The sequence below is a fragment of the Rhinoderma darwinii genome, chromosome 8 (genome assembly GCF_050947455.1).
Source record: "Rhinoderma darwinii isolate aRhiDar2 chromosome 8, aRhiDar2.hap1, whole genome shotgun sequence".
Classification (NCBI taxonomy): Eukaryota; Metazoa; Chordata; class Amphibia; order Anura; family Rhinodermatidae; genus Rhinoderma; species Rhinoderma darwinii.
The window spans coordinates 108,110,062-108,125,101 of NC_134694.1; the positions used below are offsets into that span (position 1 = coordinate 108,110,062).

At 39.7% G+C, this 15,040-nt stretch overlaps 1 protein-coding gene across 2 annotated transcripts in view; it reads left to right on the forward strand.

Moving 5' to 3' along the window:
- RYR1 (ryanodine receptor 1) overlaps positions 1-15,040 on the forward strand; it is a 106,476-nt gene that overhangs the window by 79,604 nt on the left and 11,832 nt on the right. For both annotated transcript variants that reach the window (XM_075836256.1, XM_075836257.1), the window contains exons 82-91: positions 3,565-3,645; positions 4,449-4,537; positions 4,644-4,772; positions 5,564-5,668; positions 7,866-7,895; positions 10,674-10,703; positions 11,327-11,408; positions 12,012-12,147; positions 12,287-13,001; positions 14,438-14,908. In XM_075836256.1, the coding sequence (XP_075692371.1) occupies positions 3,565-3,645; positions 4,449-4,537; positions 4,644-4,772; positions 5,564-5,668; positions 7,866-7,895; positions 10,674-10,703; positions 11,327-11,408; positions 12,012-12,147; positions 12,287-13,001; positions 14,438-14,908 (1,868 nt within the window). The remainder of the gene's footprint in view (positions 1-3,564; positions 3,646-4,448; positions 4,538-4,643; positions 4,773-5,563; positions 5,669-7,865; positions 7,896-10,673; positions 10,704-11,326; positions 11,409-12,011; positions 12,148-12,286; positions 13,002-14,437; positions 14,909-15,040) is intronic.

Here is a 15,040-nt window from a genome sequence, read left to right on the forward strand (position 1 = left end):
TCCCTGACCTCCTTGGTTCCCAGTCATCAACCGTGAACAGGGTAAATGTTCAATTAAACCACGCTCCACCAGTGCTTCAACTAACAGCTCATTGTCGTCTTCCTTGCCCTTTCCCTATACTGACTGCACCCAACCTAAAGGAGAGGCCGTAATATTACTTTATACATCATAAGACCTCAGCAAGAATAGAACGATAAATTTTGTACACTATATGATCTTCTAAATTGGCCAACCCTGGCCTGATTTTTTTGGCACGATCCCAAAAAAACGGGTTCCTCAGGACAAGATATGGACAAATATCATAGATCGTTTCTTTCATGGAACTTGAGAGATATATATATATATATATATATATATTGTGTATATATATATATATATATATATATATATATATATATATATATATAATGGGTGTATGTGTATATATATATATATATATATATACATACAGTGAAGGAAATAAGTATTTGATCCCTTGCTGATTTTGTAAGTTTGCCCACTGTCAAAGACATGAACAGTCTAGAATTTTTAAGCTAGGTTAATTTTACCAGTGAGAGATAGATTATATAAAAAAAAAAAAATACAGAAAATCACATAGTCAAAATTATATATATATATTTGCATTGTGCACAGAGAAATAAGTATTTGATCCCTTTGGCAAACAAGACTTAATACTTGGTGGCAAAACCCTTGTTGGCAAGCACAGCAGTCAGACATTTTTTGTAGTTGATGATGAGGTTTGCACACATGTTAGATGGAATTTTGGCCCACTCCTCTTTGCAGATCATCTGTAAATCATTAAGATTTCGAGGCTGTCGCTTGGCAACTCGGATCTTCAGCTCCCTCCATAAGTTTTCGATGGGATTAAGGTCTGGAGACTGGCTAGGCCACTCCATGACCTTAATGTGCTTCTTTTTGAGCCACTCCTTTGTTGCCTTGGCTGTATGTTTTGGGTCATTGTCGTGCTGGAAGACCCAGCCACGAGCCATTTTTAATGTCCTGTTGGAAGGAAGGAGGTTGTCACTCAGGAATTGACGGTACATGACTCCATCCATTCTCCCATTGATGCGGTGAAGTAGTCCTGTGCCCTTAGCAGAGAAACACCCCCAAAACATAATGTTTCCACCTCCATGCTTGACAGTGGGGACGGTGTTCTTTGGGTCATAGGCAGCATTTCTCTTCCTCCAAACACGGCGAGTTGAGTTAATGCCAAAGAGCTCAATTTTAGTCTCATCTGACCACAGCACCTTCTCCCAATTACTCTCAGAATCATCCAGATGTTAATTTGCAAACTTCAGATGGGCCTGTACATGTGCCTTCTTGAGCAGGGGGACCTTGCGTGCACTGCAGGATTTTAATCCATTACGGCGTAATGTGTTACCAATGGTTTTCTTGGTGACTGTGGTCCCAGCTGCCTTGAGATCATTAACAAGTTCCTCCCGTGTAGTTTTCGGCTGAACTCTCACCTTCCTCAGGATCAAGGATACCCCACGAGGTGAGATTTTGCATGGAGCCCCAGATCGATGTCGATTGACAGTCATTTTGTATGTCTTCCATTTTCTTACTATTGCACCAACAGTTGTCTCCTTCTCACCCAGCGTCTTACTTATGGTTTTGTAGCCCATTCCAGCCTTGTGCAGGTCTATGATCTTGTCCCTGACATCCTTAGAAAGCTCTTTGGTCTTGCACATGTTGTAGAGGTTAGAGTCAGACTGATTAATTGAGTCTGTGGACAGGAGTCTTTTATACAGGTGACCATTTAAGACCGCTGCCTTTAATGCAGGCACCAAGTTGCTTTGGAGCGTGTAACTGGTCTGGAGGAGGCTGAACTCTTAATGGTTGGTAGGGGATCAAATACTTATTTCTCTGTGCACAATGCAAATAAATATATATCATTTTGACTATGTGATTTTCTTTTTTTTATATATAATATATCTCTCACTGGTAAAATTAACCTAGCCTAAAAATTCTAGACTGTTCATGACTTTGACAGTGGGCAAACTTACAAAATCAGCAAGGGATCAAATACTTATTTCCTTCACTGTATATATATATATATATATATATATATATATATATATATATATATATATATATTTATATATATATCCTGCATTATTTTTTATGATTATATATTGAGACAGGAGTAGAAAGTTGGAATGGGTTAAGTCGGCTCAGTGAATTCCATCACGACTAATTTCCCTGCACAGAGATCCTCTTACTTTTTCTTACTAACCAGTTACTAACTCCTTCAAGCCTCAGGTGAGAGACGGAACTGTTTCCGGGTAAAGTCATAGATGTCTAGAACATCACATATTTAAAGGGTTTGTCCTCTTTGGGCAAATCACTTTTTGTTAGAAAGGTTCCTCATCAAATGCTAGGACCATCAGTGATCAAATGTTATATCTTGGGTACCTGGGAGCAGGTTTTAAATTTCCCTGCAGCGCCACCATAGTTGAAATTAAGCATTACACAGTCCCATTGAAATGAAGGCGCTGTCCATGCAATGCACGAACAACCTGAGCGAGAGATTCTCTATGTAGCTCTGTTCTGCTCTGGCTAACAGATTAGAATTCCCTATTAGGGTGTTTTAAAAATGATTTTCTAAACCAGACAGCCTTTTTACGTAAAATCATGTGTTCGAGGCTTTGTGAAATAAATAGTCTTCAGGTGCCTTTCATCATTCTAAATTTTTCTCGGGTAGATATATGGATTATCCAAGGGCATACGTATGACAGAGGCAACTCTTGGAGCTGTTATGGTGACCATTAAATGACCGCTCCAATCTACATTCCTTATAGACATTGTGAACCTACAATGGGCACCACTTATCTATACGCACAACAAAGTTAGCAAATGAGGGAGCCCAAAGTATCCTGTGGTTAAAACTGCCCTTGTCTCCCACAGAAATAGGAATACCGCAGGGCCCTCTTTTTCCGGAATGTGGGCTGTAGTTGCATCAATGAACTGCGGGAGTGGGGCCCATTTTGATCATTTTTTTGTATGGGGCCCTCTCCTTGAAGTACACCACTACATCAGTCCGGGAACTTGTCTTCTTTATATTTGCTTTTTGCAATTATTTATTTTTTAGAGAGATTTACCTAGGGCAGAGTTGTCTGTGAGGCCTCTTGACACCTGACAAACCTCTAACCGCATGAGCTCTGGATTTGCTGGTTTGTAGTGTATTGAGTTTGGGAACAAACTAACTTTGACTCTCAGAGTGATTCTTAATCAATCTATAACTCAACTATCATGTTTCTGCATCCTTACTACTGTTATTTCTCTACCTTCTCGTTGACCTGTCGGCCTTCATCCTCACTCTTTATGTTCTTCTATCCACTATGTTGCTTCTTCTACCTTTATCTATCCTACTTTTATTTCTTGACTTATTCCCCGTTTTGTTCTTAGTACGTCTGTCTCTTTCATTCATTTACATTCTTTCTATTCCATCACATGTTCTACCTCTCCTTCCCTCTCTCTAAACATTTGAGTCTCCCTGTCTCTGATTCGTTCATATTTTTGTGACTCTAATGTTACTGTTTTTGTGATTGTCGCTATCTTCAGGAGAAAAAGTAATGGCGGACGACCAGTTCACCCAGGATCTATTCCGCTTTCTCCAGCTGCTTTGTGAGGGACACAATAATGGTAAGAAGGCATAAGCCATGAAAAACTTTCATTTATGGAATTTAATTTGGGATAGCAGTTGGCGGTGGAGATCTCACATCGGTTCTGTATCCATGTCTTGGATGCTACTAGTGTTGGTTGTACTCAAATAACTTAGAAATTATATGCACTGTGAATACTTGAAAGAAAAATAAAAAGAGAAAGACGGCGCTCCTCTAGGGTGATATCGTATGGGCAAGTGATATTTTCATGCCAGGGTGAGTGCAGATGGACTCACCTGATCCAGTTGTGCAAGATCGTCAGCAATATAATTCAAAAGAAACAAACAGATGCTTCTAATAAAGTATCCTCAAATGATACTAACAAAAGTTTTAAACTAAATAAAACAATAAAGTAACCACAAAGACACTAATATCAGTTTAGAACGGAAGAATATGACTCACACGTACCTTTAGTAAAACTCCCACAATGAACTTCAACCTTGATTGTTTGACCCGGGTGTGAACTGTATGACACGGCTATTTAAGCTGCTGTTTGTCCGCAAATCTATATGCCTGACGAAGACCTCAGTACGAGGTTGAAACGCGTTGCAGCAGCAATTTTATTGTTTTTTAATATGTTCAGCATGTTCAGAAATAAATATTTTTATTCTCATCTGATGGTTCCATGGTATTACTGAACCATCCACACAAGAGCGCCCGATGCAAGGAACACATTTTTTTTCCTAGGTTCTACATACACTGTGAATACTTAGTCGTTTTTACTGAGTTTTCTCTGAATCCAATATCTACCACGAGCTGTACTTAGAAATTTTAATTTTGCAGATTTTCAAAACTACTTACGTACTCAGACTGGCAACACCACCACCATCAACATTATCATCTGCACTGTGGATTATCTTCTACGTCTACAGGTATTCTGCAACAACAGGAGCCACATCCGTTAACCTCTGAAATGTCTATATTTAAATATTCTTTTCGAAACCTAATGTTTGACCCTCTATTTTTCTAAAATCTCAGGAATCCATTAGTGACTTCTACTGGTACTATTCTGGGAAGGATATTATTGATGACCAAGGCAAGCGGAACTTTTCCAAAGCCATGTCTGTGGCAAAGCAGGTGTTCAACAGCTTAACAGAATATATCCAGGTAAAGTAGTTGTTACTATATGCATTGACAGGGGTTGTCTGCTTTGGGCAATTTTTTTTTTCTCAGAAGAGTTCCTTGATAATAAGCTGATCACAGGATGTACCGCTGCTGAGATCATTGCCGGCATTAGGTTAGCTGGTGCCCGGTGAAGTATTTTATGTTGACAACCCCCCTATGATGTACCAATAATACAAATAATACAGTGTAGAAATAACCATACAATATAATGCCCAAATAACATTGCTGTAAGGTGTCCAAATAACACTGTAAACTAGAGATTGTATCTGCATCCTGTGCAGCTGCCTATCCATAGATATGGGCAAAACATTTAAGATCGATGGTGCAAGCATCAAGGTAGTACCTACCCCCTTTCCAAGTGACGAGTCAAGCACCCTCTGTGGTTGCACCAAGAATGCCGGCCCTGACTGTAACCCCTTAGCGTTCAGCTAAATCTCTCTGGTAACTTGGCAACAAATGTTCAACTCCCCTACAGCGCCACCACAGGGAAATGAATCATTGCATGGTGCACATTGAAATCAATAAACTGTCTAATGTACTCTATGGACATGTTGGGTCCTCCAGAGCAAGAGCAGCCCTTTGTAGCCATTCTTTGCTATGACTAATAGGAAGGAGTCCCCGAATGGTGAACATTTCTTTATTATCACAGAATGCCCTAACAGTGTTTATGAAAACTAGTTTTCTAAGCCAGACAGCCCCTTTTAATGCCAATTAACCTCTGAATACATTGTTTATTAATCTATAAGTAAACTCCATGGTTGGTTCTTCCTTAGGGTCCCTGCACTGGTAACCAGCAGAGTCTGGCCCACAGTCGTCTCTGGGATGCAGTGGTTGGTTTCCTACATGTCTTTGCTCACATGATGATGAAATTGGCCCAGGTAAGCAATAGTGTTGCTCCACAACTAATACCCATCATCGCCAGAATTTTATCACTTTTCATACTTCCTACTGGGTGACTGGAATCTGTCTCTATTCTGAAATAATTCACTTAGAAAAAACGGGGGGAGAGGAATCCTCCAGCTCACCTGATACGTGACTTGTATCGTTGACAGCGCACGGGTCCTCGTGTCGGCACACGATAGATAAACAGCAGAGGTAAGGGAAGTTGGATCCAGCGCTAGTTTAAGTAAAATGGAAACTGTTTCCAAGTTTAATTCAATCAATTTTTAAAAAGGATCCATAGGTTGAAATCCTGGTGTACAAGGAGGGATATCAATCCAAAGGGGAGCCTACGCGTTTCAGACGTCTCGTGCGTCCTTAGTCATGGCTGTTGTTCATGACTAAGGACGCACGAGACGTCTGAAACGCATAGGCTCCCCGTTGGATTGATATCCCTCCTTGTAAACCAGGATTTCAACCTATGGATCCTTTTTAAAAAACGATTGAATTAAACTTGGAAACAGTTTCCATTTTACTTAAACTAGTGCTGGATCCAACTTCCCTTACCTCTGCTGAAATAATTCACATTATTTACTCACAAGGAAAAATATTTATATCCACATACACAGATTTGTTATGCAGAACCTAGATCAGTTCCCTCAGTACATGCATACTTTATCCACTCTTTTATAAAAAGTAAGTAATGCTTTAAATCCATGCACACAAATTAGAATAAATCTGAGTTAACTTGTTAGTAGGTGCTCATCCATTGCGGTTCTTGATGAGTTTTCTTAATCTGTAAATTTTTACATATGAATTTAAAGTCTATATGCACTTTTTAGACCCAACTTTTATTGCTCTATTGCATCTAAAATAGAAAATAAAGCCCCTTGAATTATAAAAGTGTTATCTTTTTCTGTCTACAGCCTTTATGCAGACCTATGTGTCTCTATGGTTACAGACTACAAACAAACCCTGTGTGTAGTCTGATCCTGCAGTCATGTGCTACTTTCTTCCATCTGCTCCCTCTTTTACTTTCTATAGGTTAGCAAGTCGATACTTCCTATCATTAGCAAAATTGGAACAGTTATGTGCATGCTCTGGGAATTTTTTTATTTTTTTTTAAACTGTTGATATCGATTTATAGGGAAATCGCCATGGACATATCTGAAGAGCTATTCCTGCTTGTTTTCTGAATAGCAGGGGTCTTTATTGCAGGCTAGTCTAGTATAATAGGAAATGCTACTGGATATTATCAACAGCAATGGGAGTAGTTTTTATACTAGTGATAAGGCATTATTCCATGTAGGTACTTCATTTATAATGCTATGGAAGAAGCAGGCCAGGAGAACCCCTGAGATTTCTACATGTTGGGACCCCAGTAAGGCTTTCAGCCTTTGGAGTACCAACCGAACTCAACCGTAGCCCCTAATTTTAGACCTAAATGAAAATTCTATGTAGTTGAATACAGCTCAGTTTTGTTTTTGGATGAGGAGAGTCTGACTATAATCTTTAATGGCATGTCTGATAGGAAGTCCAGAACAATTTTTGCCCCCATAATCACTACTTCTCAAAGTTTACAAGTCTGTGAACCACACACACCTATTTGCTATTTATACGTACGTGCCTTATAAGAATCTGGTTGTGTGCTTGTAAAATGTGTGAATGTGAGCAGAAACTTGTACATAAATCATTAGTGGGACTGTTTTTAATTTTTTTTAATTTTCTTTTTAAGTTTCTATTATCTTTGCTCATAAAGACTAATAATTCAATCTTCCTCAGATATAAGTTTTGTGACAACATAAAAGATGAGGGTCTTTTTGAGTTGAGTTTAGTCATGAGCATAATCCCTGATGTAGACAATAGATTCATGTCAGCGGATAGCCAACATTTTTGGTGCGATCCGCCAACAATCTATAGGCTAAGCCCAATGGTCCCACGACAAAATAAAGCAGCACTAGAGATGTTTGGAAGCCACATATCTCCCTCTTTGTTAGAAATAGTGCCTGTTGAAGGGGTATGTTAGTGAAGGAATCAGGGAAGATAGCTGTAGGCCGATCGATCATTTGGCCAACAGCTAACTAATGTCCATGGCCAGCTTCGCTCACTATCTTCATCGCTAAGATTCAAGTATAAGTAATATGATGTTTGACATACAGTGATTGTGAATTTTACTTTTATTCTAATATGTAACAGATGCCCCAAAACGGAGGACTACGAAATGGCGTAAGAATTTTCTCTGTGGCACGGCTGCATTTCCTTAAATTGTCTCAGCTAGACGTGCACCCTTGCCCATTCCGTGTCTGTTGGCCATTCACACTTTTGTCTCTATATGTTCTCACTGTCTTCAGCCACTCATCTTTGTTTATAATATACGTTCCTGTCAATCTTTCTGACTCTTCTTCGCTAAGTTGGATGTTAGGCTTTGAGATCAATATTTCGGGTATTTAAGCATTGAGTTTATTGTCCAAAACTTGGTATTGTTTTACCCTGTAGCACTCTGAACCTTCATTAGCTGTAAGATGTATGCACATAAATAATCGGTCAATTAAAAACCTTGAAAAGATGAACTTGCTTAGCTCACAAAATGTCAGATTTGAGAATACGTAGGGTATTCCTGTTTTAGGATCTATAGATGTTTTTTGTTTTCTAAATGTAGATAGAAAATGTGAGCATACAAAGCAAGAGTGCCATGTAGGGACCGGAAAAAAAACATTCCAATTATGAAGTAATTTTTAGCAAAAATGTTTAATGGTTTAGCCAATCTAGATAGCGTCATGTAAAATATAAAGATTTTTTTTGGATAGTTTTTTCCAGATTCTAGGGAGTATTTGAATATAAATCCCTTTACAAACTATGTCTTTATCTCTAGGATGTGTCCTTGATAAATTAACCTGCAAATTTTAACCTGCAAATTGGTTGTCATAGGTTTTACACATGCTTGTACATAGGCATTTAATAGGTATATTAACCCCAAGTAAGGTACATTGACGACATACTTAATTTATACTTTTTGTGCTCTGGTTGCTTTGCAGTTATTTCTTTTTTCTGGACCTTCTCTATTTTTCACAGGCTTTTTCTTTCTCTATCTCTCTATGTTTAGTCTCTAATCTTCTGTCTCTCCTTATAGTCATCCTTAGTGTGCCCATTTTTCCCCATTGTTTTGCCAGCAGCCGTGTGACAGTTCAGAATTGTGTGGGCAATGCCCGCTTTCTTTTGGGTGGTTTCATTGCTTTCCTTGTGAACTGCCGCCTCTTGACATTTTGTTGGTAGAAGGGGGAGAGGAAGGAAGAGGAGAGAGTATCCAAATAACTTCCCAATTACAATGCCATAAAAAGAACCATAGTAATACACCATAAGAACTAAAGATGTTTAATGTTGGGGCTATGACCCTTAGCTTTCAAGTACATTCCCTTTGTCCCTAAACTATAGCACCATACTAGGTTATTCTTCAATTTACATGTGCATGGAGACACAGAATTTGTGACCACATAGGTATACACAGATATGCTTGTAAGTCGCATACATATGAACATTCATGCATGTGTGTCAAGTATCCAAGCTTACATGGTTCCCACACATAGGTAGTCACTGGATGCCACATCTCTCCCTCCTTCTCCTCCCCTCACCTGTCTGTCTGTTTCACGCAGAATTTTTATTTTTTTTCTGTAGCACAATGTCTGGGGTGGAAAGGGAGGGAAAGTCGGGACATATTAAACTGCATTTTCCACCCTTTTGTCCTTAACCTTTCCATTGCTGGTGTGAATTTAGTCTCAACCTTCTGCAACTCATAGTTCCTAATAGTGGGGAATTCTAAAACTTTTTAGCTACAAGTTTGCTTAATGGTCTGAAGTCCTTATATAAATCAATAAGTCCAAGTATTGTAGGAAGGTTCTTTAGATAATGTTGCATTGGGGTAGAGATGTAGCTAATTAGCGTAGCTAATCTCGGACGTGAAAAACTGATATTTTTCACGTTCGAGGTGTACCCGTGCAGGACGCGTTGTCACGGATTCCCCATAGACTAGAGTCTATGGAGGGATTCGTGACACGCAGGAAAATAGGACATGTATTATTTTCACGGACCTTTCACACTCCCCGTTGAAACACTGGTCGTGTGAACGGCCCCATTGAAATACATGCATCCGAGTGACGGCCGTTGTTTTAACGGCCATCACACGGACGAAATACACGCTTGTCTTAATGAGCCCTAAGTAGCAGACCTATCCATCTCTAACGTAATAACTGAGGTCTAGAACTGACCTGTGCCAGTGATGAATTGTAATATGTCTGCAGTAGTTTGGGCAATTATAAATAACAAAAATCTCCAAATTTCATAATAAATATTTTTGAAAAATAAAGGTCCGTGAGTTTTCCTAAACATTTAAACCCATGTACACAAGTATCCAGTCCCTTATGTTTTCTGTTTTTGGCATGAGTTACTCATACACCATTGGGTGTTTGCATATGTAGTTGCTATTGAAAATGGCTCCAATGAGAATGAAGAACATGCTTCTATGTATGCAAAGTGTTATGTATAATGAATAAAGTTTTCAGTATTATGAGCTACTATTTTTTTTAAAGAAACGTCCAACCAGTTATTTGAAGGAGTGGAATGATCTATAGATGTCTGGCATGGCAGCTCAGCTTCATGTCCTTGAATTGGACTGAGCTGCAATACTAGACACAACCTATAGACAAGGCTAGCGCTATTTCTGGAAAAAAAAACAGAAAAAAGCTGATAAAACACTTTTATATTAGCACTTCCCATCTAGAATGAAACGTAAGTTGGGCTCCATCTTTATGTTGAATACATATGAAATAAGATGCCATGGGATAAATAAGATTAATGGGTCACCTATCACTAATTCACTAGTGAATGCCCTCCGGTGACAATACACTGGCATCATACAGGCTGGTTATTGTGAGATGGAAGGCGCTCTTTTCTTAAATCTTTTTGAGTTAGTTGTATTTAAATGCCTGTTTTTATTGTATTGCACACGAGGATCATTTTTGGAGTCGCTACTATCCAGAGGTAAGAAGGAAAAATTTGACCCTACATTACTTGTGACTTGTTTAGGACCTCTATCTTGTTTGGGAGGACCTCTCAAACGTTAATACATTGCTTCAATGATTTTCACAGCTTCACTTTTCAGTCTGTAAATGTCATGTAGACCTCCAAACTTCCTCAAAGGCCCGACAAGGGCAGGTTAATTGATCCTGTATGGAATAAACCAGCAATGCCCTAATGGGAGATGCTTTCCGAGCCTGCTTGGGAGCGCTTTCCTCAAGTTGAAGTGACGATAGCCGTGGAAATCTTGTTAAATGCTACGCTTGGGCACCATGGGAGAGAAGTTGATAGACAACATTTCTTTCCTTCTGAAACCCCCTTCCCCCTTCATTACAAGTATTACAACTAACCAAAATCATGGTCAGTTTGGTCACGCACTGAATTCTGAGATCTCATTGACTTGCCATACTTGCTTTTGGCAATAATGTATTACTCTTATTTGGAGGAAAAACCTAGATAGTTAACTGTTTGATTGTATATGTTGATTTTTTGCATTCTTTCTTCTGTCTTCCCTAAGTGGCACAAGTCACGTAACTTAGACATTTGAAACTAGAATTAGAATTCCTTGATTTGTACTTTTTTTCTAGGACTCCAGTCAGATCGGGCTTCTGAAGGAATTGCTTGATCTTCAAAAAGACATGGTTGTCATGCTGCTCTCTCTTCTTGAAGGTAAAGATCATAGGGCGAGTCCCATATACTTCGTCAACTATACATTGATTATTTCAGTTTAAGTAAACTAGAGTAACAACGATGATTATTATGGAAAGTCCTCAAATAAGTGACATTAGTGGTAATTGAAAATGTTCAAAAATTTGTCTAGATAGTGTTCATGATTAAATGTCATAAAAAACCCTTTGCTCAGTGGGGTTGTCCACATTAGACCATTTTTTTCTTAGCAGAAGGATCCCCCGAAAATAAGCTGATCACAAAGGGTCCAGCTGCTGGGTCCTCCAGCGATCAACTGTAATCTACAGGGGAACCTGGAAGCAAATGTTTAATTCCCCTGCAGTGCCACCACAGGGGAAATAAAGCATTACATGTTCCCTGTTGAAATCACTGGGCTGTCCATGTAATGCATGGACAAGCCAGGTCCTCCAGAGAGAGAGAGGCTCCGCTACAGCAAACTGATGGAAGTCCCGAATGAGAGACTCCCCTTAATTAACTCGGAACATAAGTTTTATAAAGCGGACAACCCCTTGACAGCATTAACACAATGAATGACAATCTGTGCGCATACCAAATAATGGGCGATGTCTATATTATTCCTTTTAGGTAATGTGGTAAATGGGACAATTGCTCGTCAGATGGTAGACATGCTGGTAGAATCTTCTAGCAATGTGGAAATGATACTCAAATTCTTTGACATGTTCTTGAAGCTGAAGGATATTGTGGCTTCTGATGCTTTCAGGTGGAGTATTAATGATTTGCAAGAAATTCATAGCAATTAATTAGGCAATAATAGAGCAATATATATCCCAGCTTATCAGCTCCAGAAAAATGTAAATATTGGCAAAAAAGTAATGATGGGAGTTGTTCTTGTATTGCAGAGATTATGTCACAGATCCCCGGGGTCTCATATCTAAAAAGGATTTCCAAAAGGCAATGGACAGCCAAAAACAATATACCACATCCGAGATCCAGTTCCTCCTTTCCTGCTCAGAAGCTGATGAAAATGAAATGATCAACTTTGAAGAATTTGCAGACCGTTTCCAGGAACCTGCTAAGGATATCGGTTTTAATGTGGCAGTATTACTTACCAATCTGTCAGAGCATGTCCCTCATGACACAAGGTTGCGGAACTTTTTGGAGCAGGCTGATTGCATTATCAACTACTTTAAACCATATCTTGGCAAGATTGAGATTATGGGAGCAGGCAAAAGGATAGAGCGTATCTACTTTGAGATTAGCGAGACCAATAAAGCACAATGGGAAATGCCTCAGGTTAAAGAGTCCAAACGTCAATTTATCTTTGATGTGGTTAATGAGGGTTGCGAGTCAGAGAAAATGGAGCTCTTCGTCAACTTCTGTGAAGACACGATTTTTGAGATGCAGATTGCTGCACAAATCTCAGAGCCAGAGGAAGAAAAGTCTGAAGATGATGATGAAGATGGTGGAGAAGCAGAAGGATGTGGTGAAGGTGAGGAGGCCGAGAATGGGTCTCCTCCACCTGAAGCAACATCAGCTTTTGGAGAGTTTATGAACAATGTGATAAACTTCTTCAAAATGTTTACCTACAAGAATCTTAGAAGACAATATCGCAAGGTAAGTACCGTATATGTCGGCGTATAAGACGACTGGGCGTATAAGACGACCCCCAACTTTTACCCTTAAAATATAGAATTTAAGATATACTCACCATTTCGTGCAGGAGCGCTTCACTATGGCCATCGGCGGCAGGACCCAGGACTCTGTCTCTTTGAACTCGCGCATGCGCAGATAGGCGAGGTACATGATGGGGTTAATTACTATTAATGTGAGGAACATGGAGGGTAAATTCATCGCACCTCGCGCCTCACATTAATAAGTGAATGAAAGCCGTGTTTATTTCATTTTTTTACAGCGTACACATCATAAATGATGCAAAAACATTGTTGTCCGCGCCATTACTGAATGTGTGTATTTTATGTATTGAGACTTATTTTAATGTTTATTGTAAAAAAGGTGAAGGTGTATTTTTTTTTAAAATGTAACCATACTTTGTTTTTACTTTATTTTTAAACTTTAATGTACTGACATATATCAGATATGTGCCAGTACATTATCCTGTATACTGATAGTACACAGGCTGTTGTTAGGACATACTTGGGTATATCCTAACAACAAGAGATATGGTCAGACAGCCCTGGTGTCCGTCAATAGACCCTGGGCTGTCTGCCCATATATGGTATGGCCCTCGATCGCGTCACAGGAATTCCCTGTGACGCGATCCAGGGGCATCCCCCCTTCTCACTTTCCCCTGAATGCTGCAGTCAGCTGTGATCGCAGCATTCACGGGAATAACGGCGGAGATGAGAGGTTCTCTGATCTCCGGCGTTATAGAGCGGGGCTGCGGCTGTGTAATACAGCCATTGCCCCGCTCCTGACAGGAAGTGCGCGCGCGGTCAGCATGAGGAGATGCGGCCGGCGCTGCACTAATGAGCGGCAGTTCAGGCACTGAAGACAACATGGGGGTGCTTTGTAGCGCGCCCGCCATGTTCTGTCTTCAGTGCCGCAGATCATTAGTGCAGCGCCGGCCGCATCACATGATGCTGACCCCGCGCGCATATGTCAGGACTCAGGAGCGGGGCTGTGGCTGAATTACACAGCCGCAGCCCCGCTCTCATAGTCATGTGTACTATACTGAGCTGTGCGGCTGCAACGTGCATCCCTAATATCCGACAATATCCGGCATATAAGACGACCCCACACTTTTGACATTTTTTTAAGGGTGTAGAAAGTCGTCTTGTACGCCGATATATACGGTATTTCATCAATATATAGTCACAAAACTGATAAAACAAAAAAAACAAAAATATTTGGAAGAGCACATCCCCCTTTAATGACTAGCATTCCAAATTGTCAGTTTAGGGGATTATTTTACCATGTAGTTTAACACTTTTAAGTTTTCATCTGTAGAAATACATAAGTAGACCATAGAAGTAAAGATGTTATTGGTTGGTTAATGTGGTTGTTTCTAACTATTTTTTCATTTTCACAAGGTCAAGAAGATGACAATAAAGGAAATAGTGATGGCTATCGTCTCATTTTTGTGGACCTTATTCATTGGAACTCTTCACTTCATCTACAGTATCTGCAAGGGAATATTCTTCTTGATATGGCATACATTGTTTGGAGGTAGCCTGGTAGAAGGTGCTCAGAAATTAACTGTTACTGAAATTCTTGCCAGTATGCCAGATCCTACACAGGATGAGGTCCACGGAGATGGACTTCCTACAGCAATTAGTGATGAGTTACCAGAGTCTGGGGATGCAACAGACTTTGTGGATATGGGCAAAGAACACGTACAAGAGGAAGGTGCAGAAATTTTTGGCCTTGACTTAAAGAAGGATGGTGGACACTACAGACCCAGTGCTCCAGATGCTCCTGGTGGCTTAGGGGATATGGGAGACACCACCCCAGTTGATCCACCTACACCAGAAGGATCTCCTATTTTGAAGAGGAAGTTTGATGTAAGTAAATATCTCCAGAAAATATAACCAAAAGCATATTGTGTCTAGACTAAATTTCATATGTTTAATGATATAACAAATCTACAAATTTAAAATTCTCCATAATAATAGCAAAGCATCTACATGAGAACA